We start from the raw sequence: 14,837 nt of genomic DNA on the forward strand, positions 1-14,837 counted from the left end.
TTTTGTTTCACACTTTCATAATTTTTATTTTTTCACCCTTTAAAAAAAAAACAAATAGAAAGAAGGAATAATTATGCAACTTTTTTGTTTCATTTTTTTATTGATCCTTTTTTACTATAAACAAAAAAATGTTAAAAGAAAATTCAGAATTTTAAAAAATTTAGATGTCAAAATTAAAAAAATTTTGTATTACAGTTAAGAAATTTTGGTACATTTTTCACGTGAACAAAAACAAATGTGTGATTTCACTAAGTAGTTTTTGTTGTGTTTGAACTAATTTAATTAGATTTAGTTGATAAAAATACTTAGACATGTATTGAGTCTCTTAAAATTAATAACTTATCACTAACCGCATCATAAAAATAATAACTCATCATATTATTAAAATTGCTTAAGGAATTCAAATCTAGGAAACTGTTATGCTAGAAAGAACATTAATAAACTTCAATTTATTACATTATATATGCGGCATAGCAACTCATGTGTACTAACTAGTATTACAAGGGTGGAATTCATTCAAAAAGAGGCTTAATGCTAAGAAAACGATTAATTAATTAATATAATTAAAACAGTGTCCAATATTTTGAAGTTGAGAAGGGGAACTCTCTTGATGAGGAGCAGTACAAGAACATATATAGGATCTCATAAGCAACAAGGAATCATCAATTGTTGGATTTGAGATCCTTGTCCAGTACAAGAGGGTCTATAATATTTTCTTGAACCCATGACTTGATCAGTTCATAACCATATAAATGTGTTGTCAAATCTAACAACACAAACAGGAGCTGAACCATATACATCATTGTTGTGAATGAATTTGATGAGATGGAAGACCCCAAGTTTTTGGTGGTCATGATCATCTCCTTATCATCAACTGTGCCATTCTCTGCTGCCATAGCCTCTGTAAAATATATATTGCACAAAAGATTTTTATTTTGTAAATTTTATTAAGAAAAAACGTAAACACGTAAAACAATTTTATTTTTTTCAATTTTTTTAAATATTGAAAACAGAATATTAAAAATAAAAATAGATTTTTTTTTTCAAACCTGATAACATTTTCTTTAACAAAGTTTTAAGTAGACTGGAATTCGAATCAAAATATATCCACGAATCATCTACTGAAATAACCCTTGATATGTAGCAATCACATTTGGAACTGCAAATTCTTTATAAAGTTATACTTTCTCTGCCTTAAGAAGCATATAATATACATCCATTTTCAGTTGAAGATATTCTATTGGAAAGTTGGCCCGACAATTTTATAAGTTATTTACAACTTTTTAGTTAAATATTTGAAAGAATTTTAAGTATATCAAGTACATCGCTATTTTAATAATTTTAATGGTTAATATTAATTATAAAAAAATATATAAATATTAATTAAAATTAATGGTTAAGATTACTAAAACACCAATATGTCATATACATCTAAAATTTTTTTAATATTATATTGTTGTAGTAGTATAATGCTAGCAAGGTAGCAACTAGCAACCACTATGCTACGTGTCAAAATCTATCTGGTTCCTAACTTGCATAAGAAATTTAGTTATTATTTTTTTAAATTTAATTTTAATGCAGTATCAATACAAAGTAGTTTTACAGGAATATTCAATTATATAATGTCACATTAAAAAAAATAACTATTATTTATACTGATTGAATAAATAATCATCCAAAAGACGTTTATATAAAAGATGTTTATATAAAAAAAATTATTCTATCAATATATCAAAATTAAACTCTTCTTTTAATTACCCAAATTTAGTATTTTTCAAAACTTATGAGGATCGGCACCAGTGATTGGAGAAGGCTTTGATTTCCAGCTTCAATTTGAAGATAAGGTTGTTCTTCCGTACTACTCCTATATTCTAATTCTATATTTTGATTTCTTATGTTTTGAGCAATTTCATTGGCTACTTCCATGATAAATAATCAGTTTTCAGATGTGAAAACAACATTAGTCAATGGCATCTCCGTACACAAAATCTAAAACCCACCAGTGACTAAGCATCTTAATTAATGATATGTTTCAGATCCAAAAATACCTCATTGAGTAGTTATTATGAAACTATCTCCTGGCTTATGTGCTGCTTTATCATTTCATTAGTTCCAAAATTAGATTTTTAGAGTAATTATTCTCCAAATTAAAATAACAACAAATAGAGAGAGGTGCAAAGAGATAAAGGAAAAAAAAAAACCCTTAAAATATGAATCCAATAGTGTTGAAATTTGGCATACAAGAGGAATATTCATAGAATCACAGAAATTGAAAAGGAGCATAAAAAAGTATCTGAAAGCAACAACAACTAATAACTAATAAGCCATTTGTATTGGTTATGATGGGTTTCGGAAGGATGCAGCTAATATAGCTGTCAAAGTTGATTATTGATTGATAGAATAATAATGGGTCACTTTATTTGAAAACCTATAAATAAAACATGTATTGGATCGGATCAATCAAAGTTAGAGTTTCTATGAACAAAATCCGAAACACACCCATCAATGCCAACATACAAAAGTTTGTAGCTTTGGAATTTCACAGGTTCAAAAGTCCTTTGATTAAGAGATCTAAGCCATTTCTTAGTGATAATTAGCATAAAAATAAGCCACTTAAAATTTATATTTTCAGTTCATATCAAAATCTAACAACCTTACTTGCTTTTTATTTAGATGAAAAATAAGAACCGAAAAGAAGAGAATACATAATCCATAATAAAATTATATATGGAATGAATCAACAACATGAATAAGAAGAAATAATTAAAGAAGCATACCAATGAACTCACTCAGAGAATGAAGCAGATGATGAAGGCTAAAAACATAGCCAAGTTCATGTCTTCATGAGTTCAGAAACAAAGTGGGTTGGCACTTGTCCCTTCAAGATCTAATTCAGCTCCTTTCCTCACTGAGAAAAGAAAAAAGAGCATTGGTCTTATATAACCATAAAGTTAGAAAATATGAAAAAAGAAAAAAGAAGAAGGTGTCATGTTCATTGAACCTAGACAGAAAATAGTCCTAGGGAAAAATTAAACATCATGGTTCGAGGAGAAGCTAAGTTGTAAAAAAGGTTTGGTATGGGTATGCACACAGCATCTGTCTAACGTTTTAAGGAAAAGAACAAAACCAAAAAGCATACAGCATCACCATCATTAACAATGCAATATAGTAATGTTCCCTTTCCCATGTGTAAAGGACAGTATTATATATTCTTCATATAATAATGTCTCTTTAATTAAGTTGTTAATGAATCTAAAAAATATAACAGACAATTATTATTATGAGAAGGTAATCTACTATTTATAAATGAAAATTTCTCTATTGGTATTTACTTATTTTTTATTAGAATATCATTTTTGTAAATTAAAAATAGTACAAAATAATTTTATTATTTCTAAAATTTAAACTCAAAGTTATAACTAAGAAACTAAAACACTAAGTTATATATAATGTTTTTGTGTGATGTCACATTTTGTCACTATTTAATTAGATAGTGATTTATATGCAATTTTATTCATTCACTTTTCAGACTTTTAAATTAAACAGGTGTATAAATAAAACAATATTTTTAGAATTGCAAAAAGAAAAATTACTTACTAAATATAATGGTGTTTTCAGTATCATTCAAAGGCCACTTCTTTGATTGCCACTATTTTCATTTGATTTTTTTTTTCTTTGGCTGACATACACACTAGTAGCTAAACTAGTTAAACTATGTTCTTTTTTCTGGGGCTCAACGAAGATGTAAGAATATTTATGAATAAACCCCAAGAGAGGCGTCATTCCCTCTCTTCCATCTTTTTTTTGGACAGTTCCTCTTTTCCAAATTCCCCAGAGGCAAACAATATAGTAATTGATGATGAAGTAATATATATAATTGCTTTATTTTTATTATTTGACTTTAATTTTTATATATTGGTAGTATAACAAATTTTATATAATCATCCAATCATATTTATATATTTAAGTTAATAGTCAAAATCGTTTCTAAAAGATATTTCGATCTCCATTTTCGTCCCCAAAAAATAAAATTAATCAAAATCGTCCCCGAAAGATGACGGACATGATCACATTCGTCCTTCCGTCATCTCTTTCGCTGAGGTGGCTAACATTGTGTGACGTGTTCCGTTAACTGCCAGCGTGACAGACGCCTAGGTGTACGTTGTTGTTGCTGACAAGGTAAGTATGTTAAAACAATTCAAATCAGTCCGTTGGTTGATGAACACTAATCCTAAATTCGATGATAAATAAATCACGGCCAACAATCATAGGGCCATATAGTTGGGTAGAACTTGGAATTGTTGGGTCCCCGGGAGGACGAAGATAGGATATGGAGGTCGTAGTGGTGGTGTATCGTTTCTGTCGCACGACAGTAATGGTTCCAGCGCTTCAATGCGAATGGGGAGGAAGACTCATGAGGAATCATGTTTCTGCGGATTGAAGGCTGTGATAAAAAAATCTGGGATAGCAGTGAACCCATATAGATTATTCCATGCATGTTCAAGGTACCGGATGAGTGGTGTTAAAAAAGTTAAAGGTTTTTCATCTTGTTTTGTGTTATTGGGTGTTTTTCATTGTTTTCTTTTTTGCTTTTTTAATTTGCAGAAGGGCAGTCACTGTAATTACTTTAAGTGGGTTGATGATGATGACTATCAAGGAGTGGTTGAAAGTGGTACAAATAAAGATTATAGAGCTGATTTGCAGGTTGAAAGTGACTATGAGGAATGGAGGGTGAAGGTGGTATGGAGATTGGACAGCTTGAAAGTTAAAGTTAGATCTTTGAAACTACTAATAATTTTCATGTTTGTGATAGTTGTAATTAATGTGATCATTTGTGATACTTACAAAAAGGCTACACCAAAAGAGAAGGGCACATACAACTTTTAGATTACGGATAACCACAATGTTTAATATAGTACTTCATTTACCCTATATAAAAAACATAAAGCAGCCCCATACAAAAGAAAATTCAAGCAGAACACATTACTTTCTAATCAAAGTGTTTTATCATTCTTCCTTGGGTGCTTGAAGCCTGGAGTAGGTACAAAAGTCATAAAGTTGGCCAACTTCTTAGCAGTTACAGAACTTGTCCATTTGATAGTCTCAGCAGAGATAGCCACTGGTGTAGCTACAGTAGGTTTAGGGAGGACGTGGCTCTTACTTTTCCTTTAATCACTTGTAATTTAGGTGGCCTAGCTACCACTTGATCCTACCTAAGCCAATACCAAATGCACTTGTTAGCTGATAAAATAAAGGTGTTATTTTTTACAATTGAGTTGTGATTATACAACCTGTTGTGTATCTTGGGTTGGTAGAATGCTTTCAGATTGGCTGATATCAATATCTGTGGGAGGCTGGATGGGTGATGAAAGTGCAGGCAATGGTGCTATTGCTTCTGGAGCATTATCATGTTCAATAGGGACAACATTGACTTCATGGTCAGCACCATTTGCAACAGGAGCAACAACTGCCAGTTGCAGTTGCATTTGCCTGGCATGTTTTTCAGCATCCACAACTTTCTTCTTTGCACAGCCTCTTTTGTTGTGGCCAATCTCACCACAATACATGGATCTAACTGGGTTGTACTTTCTCTTCATCTTTGTCTTTGATCCAGTTGGTTGTTCATCATTCTCCCTTCTCCTTTTCTTTGTCGGTCTTCCAGGTTTGAGTTTGAATGGGGGATGGGACTGGATCAGGATGTGGTGTTTTTTCCCAAAGATCCTATTCTTTAACCGAATTGACGTTGAAATAATAAGTCCTCTTATACGCTTCTATCTTCAGCCAGTCATGACAGTACTCTTCAGCCCTTTTGTCATTCTTATCTTGTATTGCTGATATTGCATGCATACACGACATACCTTTTAAAACAAATTAAATGATTAATTAAAATGTGTAACATGAACAAAGATAACTTAACTAAGTGTTGAAGTTGTTACCTGTGAGTTGCCAAAACCTACAAGTGCATGTGTGCTTTTACAAGTCAACAACCATATTGGTTGGCTAGCCATGCACTTCGTACAATTCTTCTTTTGTGCTTGATTTTTGCATTGAATGACTCACATGCGTTGTTGCATATGTTATCCACTTTTGGAACTTCACTAAAATGTGCTTTTGTTCATGCATTTTTCGGCCATTTGTCAAGATACTCCCAAACTTTCTCGTTGATCAACTTAACTATGTTCATGTTTCTATTAAACTCATTTGTTGTCTTCGACCGAGCATATTTTCACACCAAATCTTTTAACTCATAGCTTGACCACTGTTTTGAGAAATTGTGCCAAAAATGCCACACGCAGAAGCGATGGTGAACCCTTGGATACACCTCCTGAATTGCAGGGATTAAACCCTTCAGGAAAGACAACCCACGAAAAGATAGTAAATCAAAATAGTCCCTCAATAATTTTCATTAAATCAAATTACCCCTTAGAACGTATAATCATGAAATAATTTCATCCTTACTTTCTGCATGTCTGAGATGAAGCACCATTTGTTCTCTTTGTAGTCTCCTAGATCATTGTGAAGTATCTCAAGGAACCACTGTCAATTATCTTTATTTTCCACACTGACAACAGCATAAGTAATCACAAAGATGTGATTCTTAGCATCTTGTCCACATGCTATCAGAATTTGACCCCCATGCAATGTCTTTAGAAACACTCCATCCAGTTCTATTAAAGGTCTACAACCTGCCTTAAACCCCATCTTGCAGGCATCAAGACAGACATAGAATCGATCAAACAGGGGAGAGCTCTCGGACATGGTGATGACACCAACTTGTATTATGGATCCCGGGTTGCTAGTCAGTAGCTCATTAGCATAGTCCTACACTAATCCGTACTGTGCTATCTCATCACCTTCCACAACCTTTCTAGTAGCTTTCAAGACTCTAGTAATACATGTGCTATTCAAATACACATTACACTTTCTTACAAATCAGTCATAAATCTCTCGATGCTTAATAGTGGGATGTTTTCTAAGTTTAGGTACTAGTTTACTAAGAGTCCAGATTTGGGTGGCAGATCTATTCTTCCTCCTTCTTGGACAGATGTGACTATCAACTAGAGTTTTAATTTTTCAAGACCCGTCTTGTTTGTTACATGCACAATATACAACCCATGGACAATTTTCAGTCTTACAAATATCTCTAACTCTAACCTTATCGTTTTTTATGAATAAAATATTTCTACCCCACTGAATTGTGTAATCCCTAGTAGCTTGCATAAATTCAGCTTTTGACTTAAATATCATACTCACATCAAATTTCAATAGTCCAAACTTGATTTTCTCATTAAATTAAGAATATACAGTTGGTGATTCTTCATCAGAGTCCAACTATTTACCAGAATTTTCTGAATGTCATGAGTCAGCATCTGAGGCACCTTCAAGGTCTTCATCATCCTCATCTAAATCTGCCAAGAAAAAATTCAACACATAAGCTACCCTAAACATTTTCCAAATAAATCAATTAACCAATAACCCTAAGGAAGTAAACATACCAGAGTCAGAGCTTTGTTCATCTTCAGACCCCTCATAGCTAGAGTAATCAATTTCTATTTCTTTATCTCCTAATATGGTCTTAGGAGGTTTATGCTTCTCTCTGACCTCAGATTTAATGTCCTTTTCTTGCACCACTTTTTCTATTGTCAGTGTCACTATCACTGTCACTACTATACAGATTGTCTCCTAGAACTTTAGGAGACTTATACAGTTCATCTTCAGCACTCTCATATGAGTCATGAGAGTCACTGTCTTCTTCCTGGATGGGAGCTTTTTTCACAAGTCTTCCAAATCTGGTCAGTCTGCAACCACTGCTACCTTCTTTGTTCTTATTACCTTGTGAGTTCTTGGCTGTTTGAGATGGTGTATTAGATTGACGTGGAACTGTATTAGCCTGAGGGGTGGTCCTTTTGTCCTGAGGGTGGGGTTTGGTGGGCTATAAAGGAGTCTTTATGGGCTAAGATGTAGCCTGGATGGGCTTATGGGCTTGTTTAGTGGGCTAAGAATTGGGCTTTATAGTTGATTTCTTGGGTTGAGAATTGGGCTTCACAGTTAGTTTGTTGGGCTGAGAATTGGGATGTGAGGTTGGTTTAGTGGGCTGAGGGGTTGTTTGTTGGACTGAGGGTGACTTGTAGTGGGCATCTTAGCAGGTTCAGAATGACGCTTCTTAGCTTGGAAAGAGTTCTTCTACTTGCTACTTTCTACTTCTACATTGACTATATCCTCCTCCATGTTGTCTATTATACATGGCTGTGAAATACAGTTCTCAAGATAAACATTGATCACATGTTGATTTCTCCTACAATCCTAGCACATTGCAAGCAAATTTGCATCTGTGACTAAGCTTCTCAACCCAAATGAAAGGAGAACTCCAGGAGCTTTCCACCAACCGTTTCTAGCTTCATGTATCCTAACTCCTTATAGTAGCCCCTTACAAAGAACACATCAAGTGTGTCGTCATCAACACCTATCAAGACTTTCATATTGCCAGGTTCATATATCATGTCTCCATCAATCGACTTTTTAAATAATCTACCATGATGAAACACAAATATCATGGGAGGACCTTCCATTTACAATACCAGAGACAAAAATACCATTAACCAAACACACTTGCATCAGCTAGCTAGCTATTCCCAATCATAGGAAAACATTCCCTAAACCCGCAACAAACGAATAGAAACATCACTAAAATGAAACACCCCTAACTAAAAATATCACAAAGCCAGTAAAAGCAAAGCATTCTAATACACTCGTATCATATAAGAATAGTCATACATACTCTTAGTCACCCCAAACCCTACCTTGACTCAGAGGAACACATGAGTCATGCCACTAGAAAGACATCACGCAACAGAATAACTCAAAAAACATGAAAAAGATTTCATCCTTACCTCTAACCGTCGCGATGGCTTCCTCCACTATCAATGTTGCTCCAGGAGACGATCAACTCTGTATTCAGTACCGATATCTCTTCTGTTTTAATCATCTTCCAACACTAACAAAGGTTGATAGCGTGGTTTAAATGTTGGGTCAAAGGCTTAGGGCATAACTTGAGGGAGACGATACGTTTTGGAGCGAAACAGAGAGAGATAGTTGTTAATAGAGGGGGTGATGCTTTGCAACGTTTTGAATCTCTTCTAGACATTAAACGACGTCGCATCAAGACCTGGAGCCCATTGAATCAAAACTGCATCGTTTTGTTAGAATGCCACAGTGCCAATTAATGGAACACGTCACCGAACGTTAGCCACCTCAGCGCAGGAGATGACGGAAGGACGAACGTGATCATGTCCGTTATCTTTCGAAAACGATTTTGATCAACTTTATCTTTCGGAGACGATTTTGACTATTAACTCTTATATATTTAGATGTTTTTAAGTAGTAAGTTTAAAAAATTAGTTAATTGTACTAATCTGACAATATACAATTAGTTTTTTTTTTTTGAAAAAAAAATATATTTATAGTGTATGAAAATTAAATTATTATTGTTGTTATTGTTGTTCTTTAAATGAAGAACGTTCACATGTTGAAGTATCCTTTGAATTATTGAAGAGTTATGTCATAAGATGATAAGAATAAGATAGGTCAATAGGAGGGTGATGAGCCGCTAAGAGAGAATAAGATATTTGTAATAAGTATAGCCGTAAGGTATGATAAAATTGGTATAAAATAATTAATATTTTGTTGGAATATAATATATGTAATTAACAAAAAGAAAATAAATATCTAAAGTGATTAACGCTTTTGAAGGCAAAAGTTATTTATATATAGTAAACAACTAAACACGTAAAAGATTTTAGATATTTAATTTTATCATGTATAATAAATATGGGCATACAAATAAATTTTAAGCAATTTTTATACTATTCTTTAAAATGCTGGTCATTTTTCCCTAATGTTTTCCGATACTTATTTTAAGCGGATAAACGAGCTAATTATTTGACCAAGTTAAGTGGGTTAGTTTATAACAAGCTTTATTTATGTTTTTTCCCCTCCCATTGAGTATCCATCAGCCACAGCAGATTCCAAATTGTTCAAATGTCACACCAAGATGGTCATGCAAATAAAGCAACCAGTCTCAAACCAAAAACATTAATATTTGATTCTTTCATATCAATATTTTGTTGGGAAAAAAGTAGTGGTTTCATGTCACTTCTCTTGATTTAATTTTACTTTTTAAGACCAATGTTGCAATATCAACATGTGAACTCACAAGTCACTCACCAAAAAAATTGTGGACTCTCAAGTCACCAAGAACATTCTATTGCAGCAGCAGCTGGCATCTCTGCAATGAGTGCATGTCACAAACATAATTTTTTATTCGTTCTGTATATTAAAATTAGAATACCTTAAGAATATTCTTTAAGAATTTAGAATTAAATTATTTTTATAATATGTATTCTTTGCGTATAACTTTTAAAAATTAGCCTTTTTTTTAATTTTTAGAATTTTATAAAAAAATAAAATTCTATTTTTCATTTTCACTTCTTATTTTCTATTTTCTCTTCACAAAATTTAAAAATAAAAATACAAACCAAACACAAAATGTCTTTTAGATAACTGTTGCATTTTTTCCAGAAGAATCAAGAGAATACAAGATGAATCAAGACAAACACATTAGATGCGAACCAATCAACCAATGCATCATGTTATTATTGATCATAATGGGCTGAGAGACTTCACTGTGAAGCAATGGATTGGTGGCATGCATGTTTTTTGTCCTTCTCTTTTTTAATTCTTTTTGTCAAGGTTGACATTGTAATAGAATGGATACTATTTGTCTAGCATAGCATTTGAGAATAAGAATAGTTTCAAACTTTCAATTCATGAACAGAGACATAATTGATCATGAGGTGTTACAGTTAAGAATCAAGGCAAGGTATGAGATGCTAACAAATCATGTTTTTACTGATTATGGTGAATTCACTATGAAACAAAGAATACGTTAGCAGATTTTTTCATTTTACATTCACTGTTGCTCTTGTTTATGCTTTTTAATGCTATAGAATTGAAGCTATACTACATATTACATACATGTTTAAAACCTTATACCTCTGTTCATTCTTTTGCAATGTCTAAGATCACAATCGACCGTTTGCATCGCTGTATTGTATGTTCAGACCATCAGTTAGCTCCGAATGCTCTTGGAAATTCCGGCATTTTAGGCTTGAGTATGATGATATCCATTGAAAATTCAGCAATAAACACGGATAGCTGTGACTCATATGGTTGTATCCATAGGATAGCAGCCCAGCACCCGAAGAAATGTGGCGAATTCCTGTAGGGACATTTAACAATATTTGATATACGCTTAGGAACTCATGACAAAAATAGTTGGAAGATTTAATATTTGATATACAGGTGGTTGAAAAGAGGGAAAATTCAACAAAAAGTATAGAACAGAATGCTTGAGAAAGTGTGTGTGCATGTGCATTAGCATGTTAGATCCTACAGGAAAAAGAGAGAACAGAATCTTAGTCCAAAAGATCTAAACACTTGAACAGGATTTTGGCCATGGCTCTTTCAGAAGGAAGGTTTTATAAGGGACAAAAGCAAATAGAAGAATTAAGAGACAGATTTCAGATCATGAATAAGATGACAAAGAACAAACCTGCAGATGTCCTAAAGCGGTTTGTGCTCGGGGCTCAGTCATAGACGCCTCAAAATCAATGTAGAAAAGGTAGTCGAAATACCTAAATAAAAAAGTAACATGTTATCTCAATTTCTTGCATCAGGATAGGGAAATATGTAGTTTCAGAAATCTCTGAATGACTTTATCCTCGGCTAGAATAGGAAATGAAAAGGAAAAAAATCATAACTCACTTGGCACTCCCAGTGTTCGAATCATCAACAACTCTTAATGGCCGATTTCGTTGTGGGCGACTTTCAATCTGATTTTACAATAATACATATCATTGATCTTCATGTATTTATTAAGAATTGAGCCAGACTAAGAAAAAGAAGCTTCTTCTGTTATTATACCTTGGTTAAGTTTATATCTCTTAAGGCAAATACTGCCAACGCCTTAAACAGTACCCCAGGACCCTCGTCCAGTGTAAACACAATGCTTGTCTGGAATTTTCTAATGATGAGTCGATTCAAGAAAATCTTGTAACATGGTTAAGATACAACTTCATAGGTCAAAAGTTTACCTTAAATAGCTTATCAGATTTCGGAATTATTGGATCCCTGGCAAGCACGAGATAACGACTGATGATTTCACCATCGTCCTGCATAAGACATTGGAATTTTGAAAAAACACAAGCATTTTCATTTAAACCAACCTGACTTGGTAAGGAGTTTTACCTGAACTTTTTCTGCAAGCACATTAAGACCATAAATTTCTGCAGCTCGAATGCTTGCAATTGCACCGGCATCATATAGACCATCCAAAGCTACATGCTAATGTCATGCACACATTAAAAGGGGGAAAATTAAACAATTTTTTTTTTCTCTAATAATGCATTAGAAAACGTAGAAGTCACGAAAAATATGTTGTCAGATTACCTGAGCAGCACCAGCTGTATCGTCAACATTTTCTCTGGCAACACCTAGTTTAGTCAAGAAATTATCACTCAATTCAAGTGCCTGCATGATGAATCAATGACAATAAATATAAAAGGAATAAGTAATTAAGTATCGATGACACTGAATGCCTGAAACCGCACCCCACTAAAAGAAACATCTCTTTCTTTCTTGTATCGCATAGGATCAGATGCAAAAGCAATTCCATAAATGGAAAAAAGAATATAGCCAAACCTGGGAATGACTTAGAACTCGTTTCAAGTACTCTACTCTGACACCTGGCAAAGCTAAAAGTGAGAGATTAGTAGCCAACTGCACCTCAGCAACAATGTGCAGCCTATGACGAAGAAGTAAATCATAGTTTCGATGGATGCTTCCCCCGGATGAATTCTCTATTGGAACAACAACTTTGTCAGCAATCCACAATTCAACAGCCTGTCAAAATATTTTTATAGAAGTTAACTAGGTTATAAGAAAGATATTGATGGCCATAAGACAATAGTCCTTGCTTATACATGATAAAATACATGCGCGTGCACGAACACAAACACAAGGAATTCGGCTTTAGCTAAACTACTGCATAAAGAATATTACAGATTATTTCAAACCTTAAAGGCAGCTTCATAATCATGGCAAGGAACTGTTTCACAATTAGGATACACTTTGTGTGCAGCATCCTCGCTGTATGATCCAGGTATTCCCTAATTCAATAATCCAAGCAAATGATGAAACATGATCATCAAATCACAAAGTAGAAACAAACATACACATCATACCTTATATGATATTCGCACTTTAGCACTATCATCGGAAGCAGCCACAATATCGGATATGGACAAAGGCTCTACATTTAGAGACAAAATCAGTAGTTGTAAATTATGTGATCCAAAAGTATAACTCATAGGTCATGGCAAATTACATAACATGGGAATGCATATGGCAACATGACAAAATAAAATAAAACAACAGCACAGGATGAGTAACTTTCTAAACAGTTACAACTAGACAGATTCCAACGGCACAACTCCTGATACAAGTTGATCAAATGTTTTCTAACATATACATTCATTCTGAACAATGTTTTCCAGAATTCAGGAGAACAACAACAATGAGAAACATAAGACCGGTTGAATGAAATACCAACAATGACTTGGGAGTACTAACTGGTCTATCCCCTTCACCAACGCCACAACCAACCCTGCATATAATCGCCCTGCTTTGCTTTAACAACTAGCTTTAAAAAACAACATGGGGGGAAGTTAATCTTTTATTCCGCTCTATAGCTAGGAAATGTTAACAAACTCAATTAACAGTGTGAAATCAAACCAGAAAAGATAAATTACACAAAACAAGTCTTTATTCATTCAGCAATGCAGAGCAAGCAAGCACCAATGGAATAAAGAAATTAAATAATTCAATTATATGGATAATTATGCTCATAAACATTTAACAGGATCTGTTATCTTGAACAGACTGAAAATGGAAACAAACACTAAAGAAAATAAGAAAACTCACTTGGAAGAGAACCCAAATCCTTATGCAATCCCTGAGATACAACATCACCACCCAATTGATCATTATGAACAACATGCTGTACCATTATCCTAGCTGGCTTCCATGGATTCTCAACATGCAACACAGAAACCCCACCAAGGAGGAACCGCCATTTGGTTGTTGCTGCTCTCTTGTGATGATAATTCTCCAAACTTAATCCAAAATCACTGTTCTTCACCCTCAACAAGGTGTTACAACAACAAAGTTGGAAACTTGCAAGCCCTGATAGAGCAAGAGACGATGCCACAGCCATGGAGGGTCAATGGCTTCCTATGTTTTCTCTGCAGAGGGCGTTTGTGTGCGCTTTTGCTCTCTGAAACCGTTATAGGCTTGTAGCATGTGAAGTACAACTACCACAAAAGGGGACAAAATCTAGAGATAAAAATATTATTTTCTGTAAACCCAAAAATCAAAGACAAGATTTTTGGGCCAATGAATGAAGCAAAGGACTTAACTTCAGCTTGTGTTGGGATTTTTAAAAAAAACGGCGATTTTTGGAGCTTAATAAGTTCTCATCTTAATTTGGAGTGGAAGAAAAAAAACAACAAATCTCTTTGTTCTTCTTAAAAAATTTTCTAATTAAAATGTAAGTTTTGGTGTATTATCAATATAAAAAATGTTTTATACGAATATCTACTTCTAAGTCTATAAGTATATTAATAAAAATGTGTTCAAATAAGTAATAACCAAGTACTTTATAAATCTTAAAAGTAAAGAATATATGATCAATAAATAATAGTATAAGATTATTTTATGCT

At 33.6% G+C, this 14,837-nt stretch overlaps 1 protein-coding gene and 1 long non-coding RNA gene across 2 annotated transcripts; both read right to left on the minus strand.

Moving 5' to 3' along the window:
• Window positions 1–407: 407 nt before the first annotated feature.
• LOC107462097 (uncharacterized) lies at window positions 408–3,032 on the minus strand. The gene is made up of 2 exons (XR_008002079.1): window positions 2,778–3,032; window positions 408–901 (listed from the first exon to the last, which is right to left on the minus strand). It is a non-coding gene; the product is annotated as an uncharacterized LOC107462097 (long non-coding RNA).
• A 7,840-nt stretch (window positions 3,033–10,872) lies between these two features.
• Window positions 10,873–14,483, minus strand: LOC127741130 (arogenate dehydratase/prephenate dehydratase 1, chloroplastic-like). Its single transcript, XM_052252786.1, has 11 exons — window positions 14,041–14,483; window positions 13,302–13,369; window positions 13,134–13,226; window positions 12,760–12,960; window positions 12,508–12,588; window positions 12,307–12,402; window positions 12,153–12,230; window positions 11,983–12,072; window positions 11,824–11,891; window positions 11,612–11,693; window positions 10,873–11,278 (listed from the first exon to the last, which is right to left on the minus strand). The coding sequence occupies exons 1-11, from the start codon at window positions 14,330–14,332 to the stop codon at window positions 11,222–11,224; spliced, it is 1,206 nt and encodes a 401-aa protein (XP_052108746.1). The 5' UTR covers window positions 14,333–14,483; the 3' UTR covers window positions 10,873–11,221.
• Window positions 14,484–14,837: the final 354 nt, after the last annotated feature.

The sequence above is a fragment of the Arachis duranensis genome, chromosome 8 (assembly GCF_000817695.3).
Source record: "Arachis duranensis cultivar V14167 chromosome 8, aradu.V14167.gnm2.J7QH, whole genome shotgun sequence".
NCBI classification, from domain to species: Eukaryota; Viridiplantae; Streptophyta; class Magnoliopsida; order Fabales; family Fabaceae; genus Arachis; species Arachis duranensis.

Bases quoted from the DNA above. Each gene is read 5' to 3' on its own strand.
- LOC127741130 (XM_052252786.1), bottom strand. From the start codon at position 14,332: ATGGCTGTGGCATCGTCTCTTGCTCTATCAGGGCTTGCAAGTTTCCAA. The intron at 13,370-14,040 runs GTGAGTTTTCTT...CTCTAAATGTAG, and splicing joins GGATTTGGGTTCTCTTCCAA to AGCCTTTGTCCATATCCGAT. The intron at 12,403-12,507 runs GTAATCTGACAA...GCATGACATTAG, and splicing joins ATACAGCTGGTGCTGCTCAG to CATGTAGCTTTGGATGGTCT.